At 43.6% G+C, this 26,623-nt stretch overlaps 1 protein-coding gene across 6 annotated transcripts in view; it reads right to left on the bottom strand.

Annotated features, from left to right (window-relative positions):
- Positions 1–21,880, bottom strand: part of CREM (cAMP responsive element modulator) — a 44,707-nt gene extending 22,827 nt beyond the window's left edge. Inside the window, exons 1-3 of one of the 6 annotated variants that reach the window (XM_061586083.1) lie at positions 21,791–21,880; positions 10,635–10,758; positions 1,733–1,879 (exon numbers count right to left, since the gene is read on the bottom strand). In XM_061586083.1, coding sequence (XP_061442067.1) covers positions 1,733–1,879; positions 10,635–10,754 — 267 coding nt within the window. In that variant the 5' untranslated portion in view covers positions 10,755–10,758; positions 21,791–21,880. The other 5 variants (XM_061586084.1, XM_061586082.1, XM_061586081.1 and 2 more) reach the window with 5 other exon arrangements.
- Positions 21,881–26,623: the final 4,743 nt, after the last annotated feature.

Below are 26,623 nucleotides of genomic sequence, written 5' to 3'. Positions count from 1 at the left end.
GTGGGTGTGGGTGTGCTCGCATGCGCGCACGTGTACTCACACAACAAAACTCTGGTTTTTATGTGGCTGGAATGTATATTACTGTAGAAAGGAAAAAGCATCTGATATCCTGCCCATTTTTTCCTTTGCCCCTCACCTACCACTGGCATGCAGACCCCAGATGATGGCCCACAAGGGAATGTGGCCCTTGGGCTGAAAAAGGTTCCCCACCCTTGCTCTTGGGTAAACCCAGAAACATACCATGAATACATTTCACAATCAGAATAAATGCTATTCTTAAGGTGTTATATTTACTGCATCAGGGATGTTCCTACCCAGTGATGTGAGTTTTCTTTTTAAAAAAAACACCTGAATTACACAATTTTGCATGTGGTAGTGTGCATCAGAAAATTTTCTGATGCCCTAGAATTATCTAATTTAGCATGCTTATTTTACATGTATTTAGTAAACAAAGCTAAAAACTTTGAAACTAACAAGCTTGCCTAAAATTGCATTTACAATTGCTATCCATTAATTGTTACTTATGAAATGAATTTTTTTCTGCAGAAAAATACACTGGAAACTTTTCAGACTCAAATCACTGTCCCCACCATAAAAATACAATAAATGTGAAATCCCATGGGATCTGCACTTGAAAATTTCCTACTTCAGAAACTAGATCATGCCACCTGAAACAAGCATATTGGCAAAGATTCTGAACTGTCACTAATTTGGAGGCAACATCAGTGGGTGATGGGATACCAGAAACTGATAACACATTGACATCAAGGAGTGTCAACATTCTGCTTCCTAAGTACCCTTGAGAAGTTTCTCTACCACAATGAGGACTTGAAACATATTTTTGTAAGTAAACAGTATATACAGAATACTGAGAATTGCACCTATGCATCTGTACTTCATGCATGATTTTCACAGCTGGCCATGCACAGTGCCTGGCCATCACATATGCATTACTTTACAATATTGCTAGAAGATTATCCATACAGAAAAAGAAAAAGCAGCAGCACATGGGAAAGGGGTCATAACAATTAGATAAATCTTTATGAGTAAGGTGTGTGCCTACATGCTCTGATGTGAAGTAATCAATCTTTAAAGAAGCAGACAGAAGAATTATGTTCATATACTATTGCTAGCAAAATATTAAGTCAACCAGCAGTGAAATCTTGGCCATAAATACAAGGAAGTTCTTCTGTCGATTTCTAGAGCACAAATCAGAAATCAATGAGGCCAAGTGAAGGTTAAGCAAAGCAGGGCTGTGGAGTCGGAGTTGTGGAGTCAGAGTCGGAAGCAATTTTGGGTGGAGTCAGAGTCGGAGTCAGTAGAAATGTACTGACTCAGACTTCAAAATAAATTTTGATTGACAAATTTTTTAAAATATAAATTCAAAATGTCAAAGAAGCTTCCCATGAAGTCAGCTGTAGTTGAGCATTTCACCATAACTCAAGATGGAAAACATTTTGTGTGTCAGTGTATGACAGGACCCAGATGAAGACAAATGCTGTGATGCCAAGATCAGCGCATATTTAGGCAGCGATAAAAATGCTCCTATGAGTACTTCCAATTTAAAAAGACATTTACAGCCCTTTCCAGGGCTGTGGAGTTGGAAGCAATTTTGTGTGGAGTCGGAGTCAGTCAGACAGTAGAAAAATAGGAGTCAGAGTCTAAGGTTTGGCGTACCGACTCCACAGCCCTGAAGCAAAGCCTATAGCAAAATAAGAGAGGCACAACTAACCTGAACAGATTGCAATTGTGGTGACTGAATAACTGAAGGTTGGGTGGCTTGAATCACTCCCTGCACATGGACAGTTTGACCAGAAGGCAATTGCACGACAGTTACGGAGGGAGATCCTCTTCCAGTTGTTGATCCTGCTACAGAAACCTATTACATTGGTGAAAAATATCAACAAAGCATTAGCAATATAAGCATCTACATACCCATATTACTTATTTGGCAAAAATCCAGTTTGATATTAAAGTTTCACCTTTGAAACATGATGTGCTGTTTTCTAATATGGTAAAAATCATATCTGCTTATAGTAACAATTGGGTTTTCAAAAACAGATGACGTGTCATTCATACTAAATAAATGTAACACATTAAGCACTGACAAAAGGGACTTTACCCCACTGAAAACTGAAAGGGCCTTTTTTTGGTTCAAATAAAAATGCAGTCACCATATTGTATAACATGGATGAGGACCAAGATACAATCATTTTTGTAGCCCTTTAATGGCAATAGATTTGTACAAATTGATACAGTAATCATTATTTTTCCTCATTTGAATTGAATTGTTCGTTAAACACAAGGAAGTTTGAATGATCATTTTACAAACAAAGAAGAACAAGCATTTTGCCAAAGGCCAGTCAGCAAGTCTACCAACTTTAAACTGGATCTTCCATGTCCTAGTCCCAACATTTAATCCACAGGGGCTCTCATAAATGGTTAGTCCAATGTTTATACTGAGCTTGTATAAGAAGAAAATCATGGAAATGGAAATGATTTTATATAGATGGTTGTAATTATACAAGATTTTTAACAATGCCAAATGTGCCCAGTATAAGAAACCCAGCCAGCTATATTCATTCATTCATTCATTCATTCATTCATTCATTTATTGCACTTGTATACCACCCCATAGCCGAAGCTCTCTGGGCAGTTTACAGCAATCAAAAACATTAAAACAAATACACAATTTAAAAACATATTTTAAAAACAATTTAAAACACAATTTTAAAATCCAAAACAATATAAAAACAATTTAAAAACACATGCTAAAATGCCTGGGAGAAGAGGAAAGTCTTGACCTGGCACCGAAAAGATAACAGTGTTGGCGCCAGGCGCACCTCGTCACAAAAATCATTCCATAATTTGGGGGCCACCACTGAGAAGGCCCTCTCCCTTGTTGCCACCCTCCGAGCTTCCCTTGGAGTAGGCACCCGGAGGAGGGCCTTTGATCTTGAACGTAGTGTACGGGTGGGTTCGTATCGGGAGAGGCGTTCCATCAGGTATTGTGGTCCCAAGCCGTGTAAGGCTTTATAGGTCAAAACCAGCACCTTGAATCGAGCACGGAAACATACAGGCAGCCAATGCAAGTGGGCTAGAATCGGTTTTATATGTTCGGACCGTCTGGTCCCCGTTACCAATCTGGCTGCTGCATTTTGCACAAGCTGCAGTTTCCAAACCGTCTTCAAAGGCAGCCCCACGTAGAGTGCATTGCAGTAATCTAATTTGGAGGTTACCAGAGCATGGACAACTGAAGCCAGGTTATCCCTGTCCAGATAGGGGCGCAGCTGGGCCACCAACCGAAGTTGGTAGAAGGCGCTCCGTGCCACCGAGTCTACCTGAGCCTCAAGTGACAGAGATGGTTCTAGGAGAACCCCCAAGCTATGAACCTGCTCCTTCAGGGGGAGTGCAACCCCATCCAGAACAGTTTGGACATCCACCATCTGGTCAGAAGAACCACCCACTAACAGCATCTCAGTCTTGTCTGGATTGAACCTCAGTTTATTAGCCCTCATCCAGTCCATTTTGTGATGTGAGATCAGCATATAAAAACCTGGGTGTGTAAGTAAAAGGTCCTTCTCTTGTAACTTAAGTGTGCACTGAAAGCTACTAAAGCCACTTTTCAATTTCATTAAATGGCTGGATTGCAAGCTAGCCTTGCCGGACCGGTAATATTTGAAAGTTTACAAGGAATCTCCAAGGGATCCTGTATTTCTTTCATTCACCCTTTTATTTTATTTTTATGATTTATATCATTTATCTATTTGTAAACTGGCAGAACAAAAAACAAATTACAGCTATTCAAGAGATGCATTTGTTTCCTCTCCTGCTTTAATGGCAATATGTTAAAACTGCACCCTTTCCTATTCTCACATTCACAAATGTTTGCTTGATTACTCATATGTAGATTGCAGTCTTTCTGGCAATCTCGATGTCAATAAGGAAGGGAACCAGCTATGGCACTGCCATTTGAGTATTTGCAAAGACTCCATATTACTGGAAGCAGACAGTCTGCAGGACAATGTCACAAAGTGGGAAACAAAATTTTATAGCACTGCATAGGGTAATGCCAAAAATAGTCAGACACACACACACACACACAGACACAGAGTAAGCTTCTTTCAGGAATAGTTTATTTCAGATAAATAGGTATTCTGCTGCTTCCACTGTTCTGTATTCTCAGTATTCCAGGCTTGTTAATGCTTAACTTCCAAAGCTGCATTTAATTCTATGTACAATATGTTGGGCTGGTGACCAGTTGGCATTACTGTCTCTAGTAGTTTTCCATGAAGCCTGCAAGTGTGAAGACGTAACTGTGGTTAAGGGGGAGTTATGTCTATGATCTGTCTGGGAACGGACTGCCAGGGTCGTTGCTATGGTAGCCATCTGATAACGACTGGGAAAGTTCTAACAGAGACTATGTGTTGTGCTCTTCTGAATTATGCCTCTGAGCTGAGAGGCTGTCTTTTGTGTTTAGCTATGGAGAGAGATGTACCAGAAGGGGGGGCGACTGAAGAATCTCTACATGTATTTACTCTTAAGCCTCTGGCCTTAATGTCTTAATAAAGACTCTTAACATGCTCTGAAGACGTTTTCTTGCTCAACTTAACTCCAACGTAATGTATGCTGTTTCACACAACAACACACAAGCCAACAGTGGTAGCAGAGGATGGTTACGCTCCACAGCGCATTACACGGGAGTAAGTTGCTGGTCTGAACTGCAGACGGAGTTCCAGAGAGGGCAGCTTGATTGATTGAACCAGACGGAGGTGAGCAACATGGCTGTAAACCTGTCTGGGGGAGGCTTGCTGATGGAACAACTTAATGAAAAGAATTTTGGCAGCTGGAAGCCGAGGATGAGGGCTTTGCTGATAACAGAGGATTTATGGGACGTGATTGAAGAAAAAACCCCGGCGGTACCGACCGCGGCCTGGAAGCGTCGAGACCAGAGGGCCCAGGCGTTTATAATCTTGGCTCTATCGGATTCTCAACTGATGTGTGTGAGAGATGAGCCGTCGGCTAAACAGATCTGGGACGCGTTGCAGAATTTGTCCCAGGAATGGCAGCGGAGGCAGGAGGCGCAGAGAGCCCAGCCGGTGGAGGCTGTCAGAAGCAAGGCGGAGAAATGTGCCGAACCGGAGCAGGCTGTCGAAAGCAGACAGGAAAACAAGCGGGAGCAACAGCAGCTGAAGTCTTGTTTTGCCTGTGGGGCCCGTGGGCATCTCCGTAAAGATTGTGCAATCAAGCGAAACTCCAGGGACAGAGGCTTGAAGCAGGGAAGTGTGAACTTTGTTTGTAAACAGAAGTCTAAAGACTTGGAACAAATTAACTTTATTGTCGACAGCGGAGCAAGCCATATACTAATTAAAGACAGGAGTCTGTTTTACACGTCTACAGATGAGCAGGACTTTGTTTTACTTGCTGATGGATCACGGAAATCCGTAAAAGCACGTGGTCTGGTTAAATTTGACAAACTTGGACTAATGTCAGAATGTTTGTTTATTCCAGGATTGGCTCATAATATTTTATCTGTGAGAAAACTGGTGAGTTGTCAATTTTCAGTCTGGTTTGATAAAGGAAAATGTTGGGTGCAAAGAGGAGAAAATGTTGTCTGTCAGGGTTTCATGACACAAGGGCAGTTTAAAATGACCATGGGTGTGAAGTGTGCTAATGCCTTGAGTTTAATGGGGCGGAAAGGGAATGACTGCCAGAGCTGTAAGAAGACAGCTGTTAAAAGCACACAGCCACAGTATTCATGTAATGCAGTCAGGCTGATGCCTGAAAGAGCGCACTGCAGCCGAGTTTACAAGCCACAGGGTAAGAGACGTGGCAAACGTGCACCTAGAGCACAAGAGAATGCATATTTCAAAGTTTGGTGTCCAGAAACACAGCAGTTAATTCTGAGCAGAAGCATTAAAGTTGCAGAAAAACCTTGGGATCAAAGGGAGCAACTGAGCAGGCAGGTGGACACAAAGAATTTGGGGCCTGTCACACACTATTTAGGCACGGATATTGTGCGTGCAGAAGACGGAAGCATAACACTGAGTCAGGAAAGTAAAATAAATCAGATCATAGAAGAATGCAACATGACAGAATGCAATGTTGTGAAGACTCCAATGGTTGTGGCTTTCCAACAGAATGTGCAGGAGACGCCTTGTACAGATCCTGAGAAGTACAGGCGCATAATAGGGAAATTGCAATATTTGGTGAAGGTGTCTCGCCCAGACATATGTAATGCAGTCAGTATTTTAAGCCGGAAGGTAGAGCATCCTTCAGAGGCTGACTGGCAAGGGATTAAAAGGATAGTGCGTTATCTGAAAGGCACGAAGACAAAGGGTCTGGTTTTGTCAGGAGCAAAGACAGGAGGTCTTGAATGTTTTGTGGATGCAGATCATGCAGGGGAGCTGAGCAGTCGTAAGTCAACCTCTGGCATAGTTGTGATGTGGCACGGGTCATGCCTTGACTGGAGCAGCAAGAAACAAAATGTGGTTGCAACATCAAGTGCAGAAGCCGAGTATGTGGCCCTGTCACAGGCCTGTAATGAGCTACAATGGTTTGCAATGCTCATGCAGGAGATAGGCATTGATATGCAATTTCCGATTACTGTATATGAAGACAATCAGACCTGCATTAAGATAGCCACATCAGAAGCTCATACCAAGAGAACAAAACATATTAGTGTCAGATACTTTCACGTAAGGGATTGTGTGCAGCAGGGGTTTGTTAACCTAACATTTTGTGACACTAACAACATGGTGGCTGACATAATGACCAAGCCTTTGTGTGAGGAGAAATTTGGCAAACTGGTGACAAGGCCTGGAATGAACCAAAGTTTGAGTGAATAAAGTTTTGAACTGTACTGAGAAATAAAGTTTTGAACTGTACTGAGATGTAAGTTTGCAATGTACTGAAATGTATTGCAAGAGGTATTGTAGAAATGTATGACAGTATGACTATGTATTATGGAGATGTATTTCATGTGTATTTTGCAGTCTTTATGGAAAAAAGGGGGGCTGTTGGGCTGGTGACCAGTTGGCATTACTGTCTCTAGTAGTTTTCCATGAAGCCTGCAAGTGTGAAGACGTAACTGTGGTTAAGGGGGAGTTATGTCTATGATCTGTCTGGGAACGGACTGCCAGGGTCGTTGCTATGGTAGCCATCTGATAACGACTGGGAAAGTTCTAACAGAGACTATGTGTTGTGCTCTTCTGAATTATGCCTCTGAGCTGAGAGGCTGTCTTTTGTGTTTAGCTATGGAGAGAGATGTACCAGAAGGGGGGGTGACTGAAGAATCTCTACATGTATTTACTCTTAAGCCTCTGGCCTTAATGTCTTAATAAAGACTCTTAACATGCTCTGAAGACGTTTTCTTGCTCAACTTAACTCCAACGTAATGTATGCTGTTTCACACAACAACACACAAGCCAACACAATATAGGCAGTTAGATCTAGATCAGACCCAGTTCCTATGGTGCTTACTGAACATTGAGGAGAGATAAAAGACTCCAAATATTTCATTATAAACTTTAAAGGAATACAACAGTGTTGTAATTAAGCTGGATAAGAACTAAGTTAACTGAATGCCGGTTCCACTGATTTCAAAGGAATCTACATAACTTCTGGATCCAACTGTAACCATTATATAAGATTTATTAAACGTTATTTATTTATTTATTTATTTATTTATTTTATTTATTTTATTTATAGACCTCCCATAGCGAATAGCTCTCTGGGCGGTGAACAGCAGAGTTAAAATACAAAGTTACAATAAAACATACAAAATCACAACAGAGTAGAATAAAAGCATTAAATATAAAACATGAACGTTAAAATGCCTGGGAGTATAACCAGGTCTTAACCTGGTGCCTAAAAGAAAGTACCGTAGGCGCCAGGCGTATCTCCTCAGGTAAGCTGTTCCATAGTTCGGGGGCCACCACAGAAAAGGCCCTAGATCTAATAACAATCCTCCGGGCATCCTGATGGGTTGGTACCCAGAGGAGGGCCTTAGATACTGAACGAAGTGAACGGGTAGGTTCATAGAGGGAGAGGCATTCCATCAGATATTGCGGTCCCACACCGTGTAAGGCTTTATAGGTCAAAACCAGCACCTTGAATCTGGCTCGGAAACGAATAGGTAGCCAGTGCAAACGGGCCAGGACAGGTGTTATATGCGCGGACCAATGGGTCCCCGTCAACAACCTGGCTGCCGCATTTTGCACTAGCTGAAGTTTCCGAACGGTCTTCAAGGGCAGCCCTACGTAGAGCGCATTACAGTAGTCCAATCTAGAAGTTACCAGAGCGTGAACAACAGAGGTGAGATCGTCACTGTCCAGATAGGGGCATAGATGGGCTACTAAGCGAAGATGGTAAAACGCATTCTGCGCCACCGAGGCCACTTGAGCCTCAAGCGACAAGGAAGGGTCAAAAAGGACCCCCAAACTACGAACCTGTTCCTTCAAGGGGAGTGTAACCCCATCTAGAACAGGCTGAACATCCACCATCTGGGCAGGTAAAGAGCTCACCAACAGTGTCTCAGTCTTGTCTGTATTGAGTTTCAGTTTATTAGCTCTCATCCAGTCCATTATCGCGGTCAGGCAACGGTTCAGCACATCAACAGCCTCACCTGAAGAAGGTGAAAAGGAGAAGTAGAGTTGCGTGTCATCAGCGTACTGATGGCAACGCACTCCAAAACTCCTGATGACCGCACCCAGAGGCTGCATGTAGATGTTAAAAAGCATGGGGGACAAGACCGACCCCTGAGGGACTCCACAATGGAGAGTCCAGGGTGTCGAGCAGTGTTCCCCAAGCACTACCTTCTGGTGACGATCCGCTAAGTAGGAGCGGAGCCACTGCCAAGCAGTGCCCCCAACTCCCAACTCTGCGAGCCTCCCCAGAAGGATACCATGGTCGATGGTATCAAACGCCACTGAGAGATCAAGGAGAATCAACAGAGTCACACTCCCCCTGTCCCTCTCCCGACAAAGGTCATCATACAGGGCGACCAAGGCTGTTTCGGTGCCAAAACCGGGCCTAAAACCGGATTGAAACGGATCCAGATAGTCGGTTTCATCCAAAAGCGCCTGGAGCTGGCCGGCGACCACCCGTTCCAAGACCTTGCCCAAAAAAGGGACATTCGCCACCGGCCTGTAGTTGTTCAGAACATCTGGGTCCAAAGAAGGTTTCTTCAAAAGAGGTCTCACTACTGCCTCCTTGAGACTACCAGGGACTACTCCCTCTCTCAAGGAGGCATTTATCACCTCTTTGGCCCAGCCGGTGGTTACAGCCCTGCCGGCATTCAGTGTATATCATTGCAGCAATCCACCCAACAACCCTATAAGGTAGGTAAGGGTTATTATCCTCATACTGCAGATTTGTGGCTGAACCCAAAAGCTGCTTGTTTAGGCTACCTAGTACAGTTCATGGCAAAGATAAGGTTTTTTTAGCTAGGGGCTTCCTAACTCACACCTCACACAATACTATGCACTAAAAATCAGAAGCAAGTAATAAAGGTGTCTTAAAGCAGAGTTTGTGTTGCCTACCAAATAATGAATGCTTTTGCATAAAACACCCTTCTGGACAAAAAAGCAGAAACATAATGGAAACTAATGGCCCTTCCCACATCTTAGAGACAAGATTACAGGCAAGACCAACTTGTCTCATTTCTTCTGTCGGTCTCTATCATGCACTCTATCAGTCAATGTCTGACCTCTCAGTCCTTGTCCCAAAAGGAAATGCTCAAACATCTCATCTTTTAATTTCATCTTTTCACCTGGGGATGAAAAGATGTAACTTTGCTGCATACAAAGGACAATGGCCACATTACTAGCAAAGAAGTCTCACTTGGCACCAATCTTTCCTAACAATGACTGAAGATGGGTGAAACAGCCACTACCCCACTTGCATAGTTCTGCCAGCCTTAGGCAGCGGAATCCATGTAATCAGGCATTCTGGATAGGAACCACCTACTTAGAGATCTCAGCATATTACATGTACCTGATGCAGTGCTTGATTACAATCCCAACCACTAGAAGAGCCTAAGACTATTTGTTTTAGCATATAATTAACCACACCTACAAGTAATGCAACGTTAACTATATTCTGCATAACTCAGAGTTCAAGCAAAAATCGGTTTTTACCACACTTCCAGGCTTTGGCCCAATAAAAGCTATTTCTTCAGGGCCAGCAGAGCCGTAACTCTACAGCAATGTTAACACTGCAGACACAATGCAGTACTGTATATAACCTTATCACTCTGTTTCAGATCCCTGATATAACACAAGATGATGGATGACTCAATACAACACCAGCTGCACTTTTGGTAAGAATTATTTTGAATTTTCCTCAGGTATTTAGCTTTTAAAATTTGTATCCCATCCTCCCTCCAAGCAACCCATGGCTGCAGACAAAGGATTATCCCATTCTAATTTTAACAACTCTGCAAAATAGGCTAGGCTGAATGGTGTAGGTGGCTCAAGGCATTCATAGCCAAGGTCCAGCATGTTATTTGTTGCAACACAAAACAGCAGCTCATGTACTCAAGGCCTGCAGGCAGGTTTTGCATTGTTTTACCTGACTGCAGCATCTAGCCATATAGGTGGTAGTGGTGGTGCTTTAAGTGCCTTTCAAGTTACCTGTGCTATAGTGGAGATCTGATTTTGGCCAGGTGGAGGCTGTATAGTAACAGCATCACTTTCTGCAACAGAGTCTGCTGCATTGCCATCTTGCTGTGATTCACCCGTTTCCATGGTCATTTGTCTAAAAATCAGAGAAAAATGCACAGATATGACATGAAATAATCCATGCCTGAATCACCATTCAATCTCTTCATTTTTGCCTTCTGTTTAAGGTTTTGCTACGTAAAGTATACCAGAGTCTGATTCCACAAGAGGGTTCCAGTGTGTTTATCAGCTGAAAACCCCAATGAAGGAACACCATCTGTTGATACATGAATGGGTCCTCTCCATTCTTTAAGATAAGGATGTGGAACCTGTAGCCCTTCAACTCCTAGCCAGCATGACCAATGGTCAGGGATGATGGGAATTGCAGTTCAGCAACATCTGGAGGGCTACAGGTTCCCCTCCCCAAATTTAAGCTCTGCCGACAAGATCTTCTTCCATGTGCTATTTTTTTTCAGGAGGAAACAGTTTCTAGCCATGACAGCAGGGGATTATCAGAGATGGTGCTATAATGGTGGAATACTGTTCCCAAGGAGATTTGGTGGGCTGCTTTGTAGAGCTTTTGTCCTTTCTTGATTTTTGTTTGTGGAACTGTAAGTTATTCACTCTGTTTCTGCTTTGGAAACTTTTTTAAAATGTACTTATAGCTTTTAAGCACCCAGGCAGTATACAAATACAGTTAAGGTGTTTTTAAAGAAGTTGGTGGGACAGTAAAGTAGCCTCAGTATATTGGAAGGGTATGCTGGATTGTGTTAAAAATATTATTGCCTACAAGATTATGTTATCCCCTTTCATAATATTACTGAATTGTCTACATCCTTATGTAAGAATGGAACCTAGAACGTTGGTTGCAAACTAATTCACTTCAGCCTAGAATACTGTTGGCCAAATACTGGACCCAGGAGCAATTGTCGACAATATAGCTGAGAAAAACGATGATCAGTTAACATTGTCAATATACTATAAAGACTCTGGGACAGCAGAATCAGCCTAAGAGAAACAGTACAAACACATAGGTGCCATTCTTTCTTTATTCAAATTGTATAAAAATGTGAGCCAGGAGGTTTTGGCTCATATAAACGGTGTCCATTTTATATTAGATTTTGATTTATTGTAGTGTAGAGTTTGGAATTGAATTTAGGCTGCAATCCTAATCTCATTTACCTAGGTGTATGCCCTATTGAATTCAATAGGGCTAACTCCTGAGTAGACACGGTTAGGATTGTGCTGTTAATGAGCTTTCCCAATCACTCCCCCAGCCCCAAGTCTCTGGTTGTAAAAAGAGACTCCGTGGTGCAGACTGGTAAGCGGTGGTAACGCAGCCAAAGCTCTGCTCACGGCCAGAGTTCGATTCCAACTGAAGGAGGAAGTCGAATCTCCGGTAAAAGGGGTCGAGGTCCACTCAGCCTTCCATCCATCCGTGGTCGGTAAAATGAGTACCCGGCATATGCTGGGGGTAAAGAAAGGCCGGGGACGGAACTGGCGATCCCACCCCATATATATGGTCTGCCTAGTAAACGTCGCAAGACGTCACCCTAAGAGTCGGAAATGACTCGCACTACCAAGTGCAGGGACACCTTTACCTTTACTTTAAGAAAGTTAAAACTGGTTCAACAAGCTTAGCCTGGCAGATTTGTTGAGAGGAAGGGGCCTTATAAAGAGCTGGCCAAGTACAGGTGACTTGTTGGCATAGGAACTAATGGACAGAGAACTTTCTTCCCCATCCAGTGGCTGGAGGCGATGCCAGCAGGGATTTTGTGTGTGAAAGAGGACTCACAGTCTTGAAACTAGATCTGAACGAGACACAGAGGTGAGGTCTGTGACAAACCAAAGCTATAGCTTTCATGCACCCCCTCCAAGAAATCTAATGGGACACAGCATCCATTGGGAGTATGAATGCAGTAAGCCTTACATCTTATGTTCAGGTAGGATATGTGTGTAAATAAACTTTGTATCACATAAACACTGTAAATCTCCAGTGATCTTCATCCTAGCAAAACCAACCCCGATATATACTGGAACATCCTAAAACTTCTCATTGCTCAGAGTTTGGGGTGCATGTAACAATAATTTTGTTTGTATCTTATATTTTGGGTTTACATAAAATATGACAATATATTATAAACGCTTATGATATTTTTATATTTGAGAAAAGATTACATTAATAATAAAGGATGAGGCTGTACTGTTAAGGACAAGAAGCTCACAATAGTCACAGGTGGTTCAGGTGCTGAAAGACACACCCAGACTAACATTACAGTTAGCCTCTTGGGGAAAAGGCAGATGCTTTTCATGACACAATCATGTCACTACATTAGAGACTACAGGACTAGCATAAGCAACTGAAATGGTGTCTTTGGGCAACAAGGGAATGTGCTATATGAAAAGGGTGCCCCATGATCCTTTGGAACAGCACAGGGGGTGCTCGGAGGGACACGTTTTAACTTGTACACCAAAATTTAAACTGTCTCAATGTGCCAGACTTGTCTTTTTTAAAAAAATCACTAGCTGTTTGTCTCTTGTGCTCTTAAGGAGCAGATAAAACCTTTTTTTAAAAAAAAATTAATTGAAGAGGTTCCCCTTGCACAGTCTTGTTCTATTACACTGTTGGCACTGGGGTGAAAGAACTCAGGTGTGAAATAACTCAGCTGGAAGTCATTAGCCTCTTTGTTCCTCATAAATAAAGGTCTTTATCTCAAAGTCCATCCCCAGTATTCATGCAGGAGGGGGGAACCTCAGCTATGCCAGACCTTTTCATTTGGCAACACAAGTTGTTTCAACATTGTTCCTATTAATCAGCACCACTCCTTTTTAAATTGGGCTGTAGCTTATCTGCAGTCTCACGTAGCTTCTAAAGACCATGAGCTGACTGGTGTAATCTTTGTCCATACTCTGTGCCAGTTATGATTATATGGCTGGAGTTATGCAGATTGGTAAAGGTAAAAACCTTAGAAAAAAACCTTTTGAAGAAGCTTCAGTTGTTTTCAGCCTATACCATGTGCTTGCAATATTTGCATGCCACAAGATGTAGGGCTAAATATTATGGGAGATATTCAAAGTTAGTCACACTCAGAGTAGGCCCGCTGAAATCAATGGGGACATCATAACAGAGTCCATGAATTTCAGTGGATCTACTCTTATGACAGTATATCCAGGCATGGATACCTCATGTCTGCAAAAAAGAAAGTCCTGTAGTATAACGCACAATATCATTCTCATCCCAAAGGAAACTGCCGCCCTGGGCTCCTACTGGGAGAAAGGGCAGGATATAAATCTAATAAATAAATAAATAATCTTAGATTGTCACAGTGATCCAAAGGATGGGTTTATCTGTGTGAAGGGCTGCTATGTGGAGATGCAGCCCGCTAAAATGATGGCAATATCTTTGCTACACCTGCAGCCACATGATCTAAAGCCAGAGTATTACATATATATTTGATCACAGGACTTCTGCAAAAAAAATCCAATCCTCAAAGGAGGACTTTAAAAGAAGATTTTATCACAGATCTCAACTTCATTGCTGAAATAACCCATTTTAACACATACAGAAAAACCTCCTTTCTAAACGTCAAGATCTTTATATGCTTGGCTACTTTTCAATTTATCTGAGCCACTATATGAAACACATTATACACCCCTGCAGTGCAGAAACATATTTTAACAACTAAATACATAATGACTACCTTATGTTAATTCTTGCATGCTGTTTTTTGCCACATTTGCTCATTATGATTTAATTTTTTTTTTAAAAAAGGACTTCTTCCTTCTCCTGACCGCACTCCCTTCTAGTGAACCTTGCAGTGAAGTTATGTTCCATTTGTGATGTCATAACTACTACCATGGCAACCAACACTCACAATGTTACACAGTACACACGGTTTACTAGAATATCAAGCAGATGCATAGAAGTAAAAAGATTTTGCTCAGTCACACACAACAGATTTTAATAAATGTTATGGAACACAAGCACTCCAAATCAAGAATGAAAAACAAAAAACAGAAGCTCCTTCACTAAAGTTTTGAATTTACGATTTGACAAGACTTTTGAAGACATGCTTGTGATGCAAGGAAGGTTGTGTGATGCAAGGTACCTATGCCACAACTGACACCGCTCAGTTCTTGAAGGTTTTGTACTCTATGACAATAGCTTTCAAACTTTTGGTGGCAATCCTTTATGTGCCTGGTGAACAATGCCTGTTCACCTGCCAGAGAATTCCTGCACACATCCAAAGCTTCTGAGATGTGTTTCCTGAAGGACACATGCTGCATTGATATGACACATTTAACAGGCTTGTTACCCACATGAACTGAGAGAGCACCTTAGAATCCAACACTCCCCAGCACAAATTTAGAAGGATTTTAGTGCAAAGAAGAGTCTCAAACTTGGAAAGTAAACCTTTATTGGGGGGATCCCCCCGATTCAAGAAAATACATCCATTAAAAATCTACATGTAGTGTTCTACTTTATACAGATATGTAGTTTATAGAAATTATTTTCATGATAACACATATATGGGATCTTGTTTTACATTCCTATTTGGAATGGGATCCAAATGTTCAATAATGAGTATCACTGAATATTTAAATAAGACTACACACTATTATGCTGATAAAATGCTGAAAGCATACTTTTAAGACATTATTTTATTCCAAAGTACAGGCTTTTTGCAAATTAAGAAGTTGTCATTAATATTTGCAATTACAGTTTATGGACTGATTCTATCAATCGCAAAGCAGGGTCTTTCTCCATATGTCTATAGCCAGCAAAAGAAAGAAAATTCTCTCAATTTTTCACTGTGACTTCAAAGACTTTGAAATCAAAATCCAAAACAACTTCAGTTATAAACCCTGCATTTAATAAATGTCATGCTTGAAACCATAACATTACAGCCATATGCGTTGCTCCTTGACAGGTGATGGAACTGTGTCCAGTTATGAAGACAAAAATGGCAAACAGCTTCACACATGGCACAGCCTACAATTTTCCCTAATAGTGAGTCTGACTGAAAAAACATGAATCTCAGGCTGTAGAATTTGAGTGATAATCAGTCCTCCTCAAGTTACCTTAATTTATACTGCACCATATATTAGGCGCTATTATTCATATATACTAAATATACTAAACAGCAGTTGTTTCGTTTAACACTTGAAATAAAACCCCAACCCAAAAAACATAATCCAGATACAATGGAGATACATAATTGACACTAAACAACTACTTTTCTCTTTACAATACATAAACATGCTCTGGAAAAAGGCCTAAATCCCATTATACAAGGATATGGTGTCATACTAACATTCTTGCACTTATGTGATCCTGAACACCTTTTGCTTGCTGTTACATGGAACATATTAAAGAGAAGATTAAACTGACCGCTACTGAATTCAAAAGCCCATTTAACCTGTATTTTCCCCCTCCATTTCCCTTTTGTCAAGACTTTCAGATTTTAAATCTTAGCGCCGGGATTGTACTATCATTTTTATGTACTAGTTAGTTCAAGTACTCTAGACATAACAGGTATAGGTTTTATTGCTGTTGTGTAACTTGAAAGCGTGTTTCCAGTTTGTGTGTAAGATTATTTCACTGGACCAGGTATTGTCACACTTGCTCTGTTAGTGTTATTTTGCAAAACCAACAACTAAACACTTATTTCCAGCTAAACACTTGTTATTCCAGCTGGGGGGGGGGGGGCAGAAGCACAGCTTTTAATCTTATGGGTCTTTTACGCCATTTAAGTGGTGTTTAAAAGACACTATTAACAAATTAAATATTTTTATAAACCTGAAAACCAACAGTTTAGGCAACAGATCTGCATGAATGCCCTCCAAATACAGTCTGCAGGGAGATGACCTAGATAAAGGAGACAAAATGGTCCCCTCTCACACTTGCACAGGTGTATTATCAGAGAAGGGAAGCACGGCACATTATGTAAATGCCCTAGTTGTATGTCATCTTACCCCTCATACGGACCTCTACCTGCTGTATCACACATCCCCCTTCTTTTGAACTGATGCTGAATGTTTTCTGTTTTGAGATCAACAAAAACTGGTGGCTGCTTAGACAATTTTCTTCAGCCTTGTATATGGTGCCCTTGTTCCTTGCACGTTCTCTTGAAACTGTTGTGGGGGTGCATGGAAGGCATATGAAACAGTGAAACAAAGCAATCCTAGGCATGTTTACTCAGAAGTAGGTCCCATTATGTTCAGTGATGCTTACTCCCACATAAACATACATAAGATTATACTCAGGTCCTTCTTAATAGCAACCAAGAAGTTATACATTTCATTTCATTTTTCATTTCATTTTATTAAATTTATATACCGCCCATAGCCGAAGCTCCCTGGGCGGTTCACAACAATCAGCATAAAATGCAATAAAACACATATTTAAAAGGTTTTTTAAAAGCTTAAAATTTTAAATTTAAAAACATTAACATTTTTACACATACTAAAATGCCTGAGAAAAGAGGAAAGTTCTAACCTGGCGCCGAAAAGATAGTAATGTCGGCGGCAGGCATACCTCATCAGGAAGACTATTCCATAATTCGGGGGCCGCCACTGAGAAGGCCCTCTTTCTTGTCACCACCCTCCAAGCCTCCCTCTGAGGAGGCACCCGGAGGAGGGCCTTCGATGCTGAGCGTAGCGTACGGGTAGGTTCATATCAGGAGAGGCGTTCCATCAGGTATCGTGGTCCCACGCCGTATAAGGCTTTATAGGTTAAAACCAGCACCTTGAACCGGGCCCGGAAACATATAGGCAGCCAATGCAAGCGGGCCAGAATCGGTGTTATATGTTCGGACCGCCTGGTCCCCATTATCAATCTGGCCGCTGCATTTTGCACGAGCTGCAGTTTCCGAACGGTCTTCAAAGGCAGCCCCACGTAGAGCGCATTGCAGTAATCTAGTTTAGAGGTTACCAGCGCATGGACAACTGAAGCGAGGTCATCCCTATCCAGATAGGGGCAAAGTTGGGCCACCAAACGAAGTTGGTAAAAGGCACTCCATGCCACCGAGGCTACCTGATCCTCAAGTGACAATGAAGGTTCTAAAAGAACTCCCAAACTACAAACCTGCTCCTTCAGGGGGAGTGTAACCCCGTCCAGAACAGGTTGAACTTCCACCATCCGGTCGGGAGAACCTCCCACTAACAGCATCTCGGTCTTATCTGGATTAAGCCTCAGTTTATTAGCTCTCATCCAGTCCATTGTCACAGCCAGGCAACGGTTCAGTACATTGACAGCCTCACCTGAAAAAGATGAAAAGGAGAAGTAGAGCTGCATGTCATCAGCATACTGATGGCAACGCACTCCAAAACTCCTGATGACCGCACCCAGGGGCTTCATATAGATGTTAAAAAGCATGGGGGACAAAACTGACCCCTGTGGAACCCCATACTGGAGTACCCAGGGTGTCGAGCAGTGCTCCCCAAGCACTACCTTCTGGAGACAACCCGCCAAGCAGGAGCGGAACCACTGCCAAGCAGTGCCACCAACTCCCAAATCAGAGAGTCTCCCCAGAAGGATACCATGGTTGATGGTATCAAAAGCCGCTGAGAGATCAAGAAGAATCAACAGAGTCACACTCCCCCTGTCTTTCTCCCGACAAAGGTCATCATACAGGGCGACCAAGGCTGTCTCTGTACCAAAACCAGGCCTGAAACCCGATTGAAATGGATCTAGATAATCGGTTTCATCCAAGAGTGTCTGGAGCTGGCTGGCAACCACTCGTTCAAGGACCTTGCCCAGGAATGGGACATTTGCTACCGGCCTGTAATTGTTAAGATTTTCTGGGTCCAAGGACGGTTTCTTCAGAAGTGGTCTTACCACCGCCTCTTTCAGGCAGCTAGGGACCACTCCCTCTCGCAATGAGGCATTTATCACTTCCCTGGCCCAGCCGGCTGTTCCATGCCTGCTAGCTTTTATTAGCCAAGAGGGGCAAGGGTCCAACTTAGAAGTGGTTGCACGCACCAATCCAAGCACCTTGTCAACGTCCTCAAGCTGTACCAACTGAAGCTCATCCAAAGAATCAGGACAAGGCCGTGCTCTGGATACCTCATTCGATTCAACTGCTATAACATTGGAGTCTAAGTCCCGACGGATGCAAAAGATTTTATCCTGGAAGTGCCTAGCAAATTCATTACAGCGGGCCTCAGATGATTCCACCGAGTCCCTAGGGCCAGAAGACAATAGCCCACGGACAACTTTAAAGAGCTCCGTTGGACGGCAAATAGATGCTTTAATAGTGGCAGCAAGATATTGCTTTTTGCTGCCCTTATTGCCTCTGAGTATAACTTAGTATAGGCACTTACCAGTGCATGATTGCATCCATCAGGAGTTTGCCTCCATCTGCACTCCAGCCGTCTCCTATACTGTTTCATCGCTCTCAGCTCCGGAGTATACCACGGAGCTGCATGAGCTCTACAAAGGAGAGGGCGCGCTGGAGTGATCGTGTCAACTGCCCAGGCCATTTCTGCATTCCACATTCAACCAGGGTTTCAACAGGAGCGCCAGCCCTATCAGCCGGAAAACTCCCCAGAGCCCTTTGAAAATCATCAGAAGTCATAAGTCTCTGGGGGCGGACCATCTTAATAGATCCCCCACCCTTACAGAGGGGAAGAGCCGCTGTAAGTCTAAACCTCAACAAGTGATGATCTGTACATGACAGAGGGACTGATGTAAAACTCCCTACCATCAGATCATCATCTCCATGTCCAGTTGCGAAAACCAGATCTAGAGTATGGCCTGCTACGTGTGTTGGGCCAGTAACATATTGGGACAGCCCCATGGTTGTCATGGAAAGCATGAAGTCGTGAGCCGCTCCAGATAAGGTGGCCTCGGCATGGATGTTGACATCCCCCAGCATCATCAGTCTGGGGGATCTCAGCAGTACATCTGAGACTACCTCTGTCAGCTCAGTTAGGGAGTCCGTTGGGCAGTGGGGTGGGCGGTACACCAACAGAATCCCCAATCTGTCCCACTGACCCAACACAAGATGCAAACATTCCAGACCAGTAGTCACATGGACAGGGTGCTTGGAAAGGGGGATGGAATTCCTATAGACCACAGCAACCCCCCCTCCCCGACCTTCAGATCTACCCTGATGCTGAACCGAGTATCCCAGTGGGCACAGCTGGGAGAGGCCAACTCCTCCCTGCTCGCCCATCCAGGTCTCAGTTATACATGCCAGATCGGCAGCCTCATCCACAATTAAATCATGGATGAGGGAGATTTTATTATGTACCGATCTGGCATTTAAAAGCAGCATCTGGAGATCTGAGGGCTGGCTGATAGGGCAACCAGCGAACCTGTGGTTGTGGGGAAGACTGGAACGAGGCACAGCCGTTAGTTGTCTGGGCCGAGTTCCCCTCACCTGGCAAGTCTTCCGCACAACGCCATATCTCCCTCTACCCGTCACTACACCAATTGGGGCCCCCTCAAGTCTTCCCACTCGGCTCTGAATCCTCTCTCCCAGGCACATAATACAAACCCAGATTTACATACACAGCACCTACACACACTACTCACACCACACAGCATACACTCCCTCATTCACAAGCACTTACTCACAACACACCCCACACACTCCCACATTCACAAAAGAGGTTACCTATGGACATTTATAAGAAGGGGCTTTCACTGCATTACATCTCATCAATTAGGTAAAAATGCACTTTCACAAAGCAAAGCAATAAGATGTTTTGTAAACAATCCTCTTCCCTTCCATACACAGAACCTCTTCTCTTTTTCTCAGCTATCAGCAAATATTTTATTTCTTGTTACAATGTAAACTGTTAAGGTGTTTCACAGTCTGTGTGCTCATCCTTACCAAACAGCGTGACCGATCACTGCTAGTATTCCCTTTTTGTTTTCAAACTAAGGCTGCTATGATAACACAACTTGACCAATGCCAGCTCAGAGAGCGGGACCACAGCATGGTAAGCTTGAGTTGATGTGTTCCCAGATCCAAGTCTAACTTCAGCCACTGGATCACACTGGGGCACCCTTTACTTTATTCTCAACTCCTCCTTTCTCAATCTCGCCTTATGTCATAGGCCTAAACCTGCCGCTAACGCATGGCCAGCACATCACTTTGCCATCATATCACTTTTCTTGCATCCCTAATTTGTTGTCGCCCCTTTCAGATCCACCTTAAGCCAAGGTTTAAGCCACAGTTTTCTAGCTCTTGCTTAAACTTCCTGCCCCACCCTCATCAGCAGCGCACATAGTACCAACTAGGAAATTTTTCGAAAACAAAGAGGATGACATCAATTAGTCCCTAAAAGAGAAGATCAAAACTTGAGACTAAGAGTGCAATCCTAAAACACACTTACTAGGGAGCAAGTTTCATTGAACTCCGCACGACTGTGCCATTAGGCTACAATCATAGGAAGATGGCTTCTACTGAGTCAGACCATTGGCCCATCTACTTTAATATTGTCTGCACTGACTGGCAGCAGCTCTCCCGGATTTCATTTGGGATTCTCTCAGCCCTTGCTAGAAATGTGGGGGATTGAACTTGAGACCTCCTGCATGCAAAGCAGATGCTATACCGCTGACCCAAGACCCTTCCCCTTAAATCCTACAGATACTTACCTGCACATAGGCCCAATTGAACATAAAGGGACTTGCTTTCAAGTAAACATGGACAAGATTTCACTGTGTGCTTTTTAAACTATGTTTGTTTAAACCAGCCTGCAAGCTACTGCCTCCGAATTCTGAAACAGCCTTACTGTGGATGAGTAGGGTGCAATTATGCACATCGTGTGTGTGGGGGGGTGTCACTCTGCACATGCGCAGAGGCGATCCCGACTTCATCTGATCCCCAAAAGGCGGAGTACGGAGGTCTGGCTCTCAAATTCAGCCCCATCTGATATCGGTCCAACCTGCGCCCACCCTTTCTGAGAGTGTAACAACCACACTGTTACTAGCCTCCTCCCCCAAGCTCCGCTCGCCCACTCGCTCCTCCCTTGCTTCCTGCCGTCCCATCTACTCTTCTCCGCCTGCTTGCCTCTCACAGCTGCCCCCCTCAAGCCCCTGCCTCCCTCCCCGCAGCCTTCATGGTCAGGCCGCCTTGCGCACACTCTTCTTGTCCCCGCCCCCTCCCGCGACTCACCCGAGTACGTGGCGCCCCCGTCACAGGGGAAGTAGGTACGGGAGGAGGGATTGGGCCGGGCGAGGCCGCGCGTCGCCTCCACGTCAGCGCTGATGCCGCTGCGCCGTCACCACCACGGGAGGTGCTGAGGAAATGGCGGCCGGCGCCGCTCACCTGAGCCGGCGGGGAAAGGAGGGAGGGGGAGAGAATAGGGGAAGCGAAGGGCGGGGCCACGGCCAGCTCGGGCCGGCCTCGCCCCCTCCCCTAGCCAACGCCCATTGGTTACTTACACGGCCTAACGGATGGTACTTGCGCCAACTGCCGAGCCGGCATTTCGGCCCTCTGATTGGCTAAGCGGGAAGTGGCTGTTGTTTTTCATGGTCGAGGCCCCCCCAAATACGAAATAAATGACTGTGGGTTAGATGGAGAGGCGTGCACCTTCCCTATCCAATCTATCTAAAGTTAGGCCTCGCTCGCTGATTGACCTGGCCGCAAACGCCACTAAACAGTGGGGATCACTTCTGAGTGAGCATAACTCAGGATTGCACGGCACCTTGAGTTGGAGTACTAGGGGCTGAGGCTGCGATCCTTAGGCGCACTACTCGCGAGTAAACCTCACTGAGCAGAGTAGGGGCGTACTTCTGCGTAACCACGGATAGGATTGCGCTGTAACATTGTTTTTCTATTCATGAGGAATGTGTGTATCGAGAGCCAAAGAAGCAAGAGTATAAATCGGGGGCGGGGGACACTCAGCTCTCCAGGAATGTCTGGACTGCTATTCCCATTATTCCTGATCATTTGACCTGATGGTGGCTAGGGCTGAAGGAAGTTTGAATCCACCGGTTCCCCGTCCCTTGTGTAAAGTGGTATTTTTAAAAAGTTGGGCAGGGACTTGTTTTATTTTATGTAGTGCCATGTGTATCTGATGGCGCTATATAAATTCACTAATAGGCAAAAAAACCTTGCGGTTTAAGAACGTACCTATAGCCCACAGCTATTTCTATCAAACTTTAAAAAGCAGGGAAATTGAGCAGCTATAGTGAATGCACCAGGGGAACAGGAGACCTGACCTCCTCTCTGAGATATTGGGACTGCCCTACAAATTAGAGAGCTATTGCTAGTCAGGAGGTATATAAATTTAATAAATAAAATAAATAAATAATAATAAATAAAATTAGTCAAAATGCAAACACCATTTGGATTGTTCTTTCACAGTCCAATCCACTTCCTGTGTAGCTTGGAAGAATTTGGTAACGTGCCTCTGAGCATATTGTGAGTGGTGGCAACACCTGCCATCTCCAAAGATAGAGAATTATATTTGTGTATGTTTGTTGGTGTTCTTACTTTGCTTCTTTCCTGTGTTACTAATGTTTCTACAGAGAATCTAAACTAGAAAAGTTTATTTCCCTCATTATTTATCATAGAAATCTGTGTCAAATTTATTTTTATTAATTTCAAAGCCTTTTTATTGATCAGTGTCATATGATGGTGAAGACAGAATTTTTTTGTGTTTCAAATTGGATGTTATGTTCTGTTTCTATTTTGGGTGCATTAACAGTGGAATCTGAAACTGCAGTTTGATGTAAAATCAGACTGATTCCAATATGTTGCTACTTCAGCAATGACTCTAGCTGTTGGAAAAAAGAGGATGCATGTTTTCAGCCTGCTATGTTTAAACCACTTCATTTAAGGCAAGGTGGGTGCGGTCAATTAAAAACATAGAGCACACCTAGCATTTTGCTGTAATATATTTCACCTCCCACTGTTTTATGTGCAAATTGAGACACTCCTGAGCTCCACTGGAGACTGTTCTGCAGAAGTCCGTGCCATTATTCCACAATTATGTTTGGAGTTTTTTTAGTGCAAATTTTGCTCTACTTCACATATTCACAGAAATAGAAACAAAAGAAAATGATTTCCTATAGGAAACTTCACTAAAATTGCAAAGTAAATCAGACATATATAAAGTGACCATCTGAACTATATCAACGTCTTAATAATGTTGCTTCCTCCCTGCTAAAACAAGATCAGCACAGCACATGTCTTCTTTCTATTATTTGGGCTGATTGCAGGTGTTGCCACCACTCACCATATGCTCAGAGGCACATATTACCAAATTCTTCCAAGCTACACAGGAAGTGGATTGGACTGTGAAAGAACAATCCAAATGGTGTTTGCATTTTGACCAATTTGTAGGGCAGTACAATAGGAGTTCAGGTCTCCCGCTCCCCTGGTGCATTCACTATAGGTGCCCAATATCCCTGCTTTTTAAAGTTTGATAGAAATAGCTGTGAGCTATAGGTACATTCTTAATCCGCAAGGTTTTTTGCCTATTAGTGAATTCCTCCGCTTTTTAACCCGGGAGGTAAGAAATGGGATCCTGTGCAAGTTTGCTTAGAATGGATTGATCATTTGCATGCTTAATGAGTTCAATGGGATTTACTCCCCTGCAATCATGCTTAGGATAGGTGAAACTGACCACAGAAGATGGGGAGGGGAAGAGAAAGAGGAGGAGGTGGGAAGGGAGGACTGGGAGGGAAGCAGGCAGGAGGGGGAGGGGTGGAGGACAGGTTTGATCATTTGCATGTTTATTGAATTTGCATGTGTGATTTACTCCCGTGCAATCATGCTTAGTGTAGGTAAAACTGACCAGGGATGGAGGGAGGGCTGGAGTGGGCAGGCGAGGAGGAGGAAGGGAGAGGAGAGGGGAAGGAGGAGAAAACCAGGTCTGATCATTTGCATGCTTATTGAGTTCAATGGGATTTACTCCTATGCAATTTTGGTTAGGATAGGAAAAACTGACCATGGGGGAGGAGTGGGGGGAGTGGGAAGGAGCGTATTGGAGGGGGGCAAAGGAAGGGGGAGGGCAGATTTGATAATTTGCATGCTTATAGAGTTCAATGGTATTTACTTCCATGCAATCATGCTTAAGATAGGTAAAACTGACCATGGGGAGGAAGAAGAGGAGGGGGAAGGGGAAGGAGGGCATTGGAGGGGAAAGGGGATGGGGAGGGAGGAGCAAAGGAAGGGGGAGGGAAGGGGCAAAAGGAAGGGGATAGGAGGGAGGAGAAGGAAGGGAGGGTTTGATCATTTGCATACTTTTTGAGTTCAATGGGATTTATTTCTGTGCAATCATGTTTGAAAATGGAAATGGACTGCCTTCAAGTCAATCCCCACCTATGGCAACCCTTTGAATAGGGTTTTCATGGTAAACGGTATTCAGAGGTGGTTTCACCATTGCCTTCCTTTGAGGCTGAGAGGCAGTGACTGGCCCAAGGTCACCCAGTCAACTCCATGGCTGTGTGGGAATTCGAACCCTGGTCTTCCAGGTCATAGTCCAACACTGATGTGGGGGAGCGGCAGGGAGGGTGGGGGGAGGGGAGGAGATTTCACTGGGCAGAAGGAAAGCCCCTTTTCTTTCGAAACAGAAAACATTGTGAACAGAATCATTAACCAAAATGGAGACAATAGTGAAGAAATCAGAAGAAGGCTAGGACTGGGGAGGACAGCTATGAGAGAACTAGAAAAGGTCCTCAAATGTAAAGATGTATTACTGAACACCAAAGTCAGGATCATTCAGACTGTGGATATTCCCAAATTCTATGTATGAATGTGAAAGTTGGACAGTGGAAAAAGCGGATAAGAGAAAATCAACTCTCCTCTTGCAGGAGAGCTTTGCGCATACCATGGACTGCGAAAAAGACAAATAATTGGGTGTTAGAACAAATTAAACCAGAACTGTCACTAGAAGCTAAAATGATGAAACTGAGGCTATCATACTTTGGACACAATGAGAAGACCTGATTCACTAGAAAAGACAATAATGCTGGAATAAACAGCAGGGAGTAGAAAAAGAGGAAGGCTAAACAAGAGATGGATTGATTCCATAAAGGAAGCCACAGACCTGAACTTACAAGATCTGAACACAGGGTGGTTCATGACAGATGCTCTTGGAGGTCACAGATTCATTAGGGTTGCCATAAGTCGTAATCAACTTGAAGGCACATAACAACAACGACAACAATCATTACTTTTCAGTGTTTCCCCCACCTTTTTATTCTACAGCAGGCACATGTAGCCTCCCAACCAAATTTAAACCAAAGCTTTCCCTTGCCACATCCACACCAGGCCTTTATTTCAGTTTGGAATGGACAGTTATGGCTTCTCTCAAAGAATCCTGGGAAGTATAGTTAGTGAAGAGTGCTGAGAGTTGCTAGGAGATGCCCTGTTCCCCTCACAGACCTTCAGTCAGAGTGGCTGACTGTTAAACCATTCTCTCGGGAATAGGAGTCTCCTCTCAGCACCCTTCACAAACTACATTTCCCAGGATTCTCTGAGGGAAGCCATGACTGTCTCAAGTGAAATCAAAGTCTGGTGTGGGTGTGTTCCCCTGATTAGGCAAGCCCAGCAGCTATGAGTCTGGCTTTTAGAACACTGACAGTTGGTTCTTACTGAGCATGCCCTGTGTTGTCATAGGCTGCCAGCCAAAATTTATTAAATTAATTAAAACTCAGCCAGGCATTTTTTAACTTTTAAACTGCAGACGACGAAGGTCAGAGTATGGGACATGGTCAGTATTAGGATTACAGGTACTCTGTGAATATGGCTGATTATTAATAAATTCCAACAGATTATGAGAACTCTCAGAGAAAAAAGTCCAAAAGGGCTCTGGGGGTTTTTTCTCTCTTTTTAGACATTGAACTCTCTATTCTCTCTGACTGTTTTGTGTATCGCCATGAAAATTGAGAGGGTTGTTAAGCAAGTGTTTCTGAGTTCAGAACTGTAAGTTTTGTAAGGTTTTGTTTTGAAATGAGCTTATGGGAAGCATCAGAATGTCATGGGGGGTATTTTCAG

The sequence above is a fragment of the Rhineura floridana genome, chromosome 10 (assembly GCF_030035675.1).
Source record: "Rhineura floridana isolate rRhiFlo1 chromosome 10, rRhiFlo1.hap2, whole genome shotgun sequence".
Classification (NCBI taxonomy): domain Eukaryota; kingdom Metazoa; phylum Chordata; class Lepidosauria; order Squamata; family Rhineuridae; genus Rhineura; species Rhineura floridana.
Note: the sequence above shows the minus strand (reverse complement) of the source record. Positions and strands in the feature narration are given on the sequence as shown.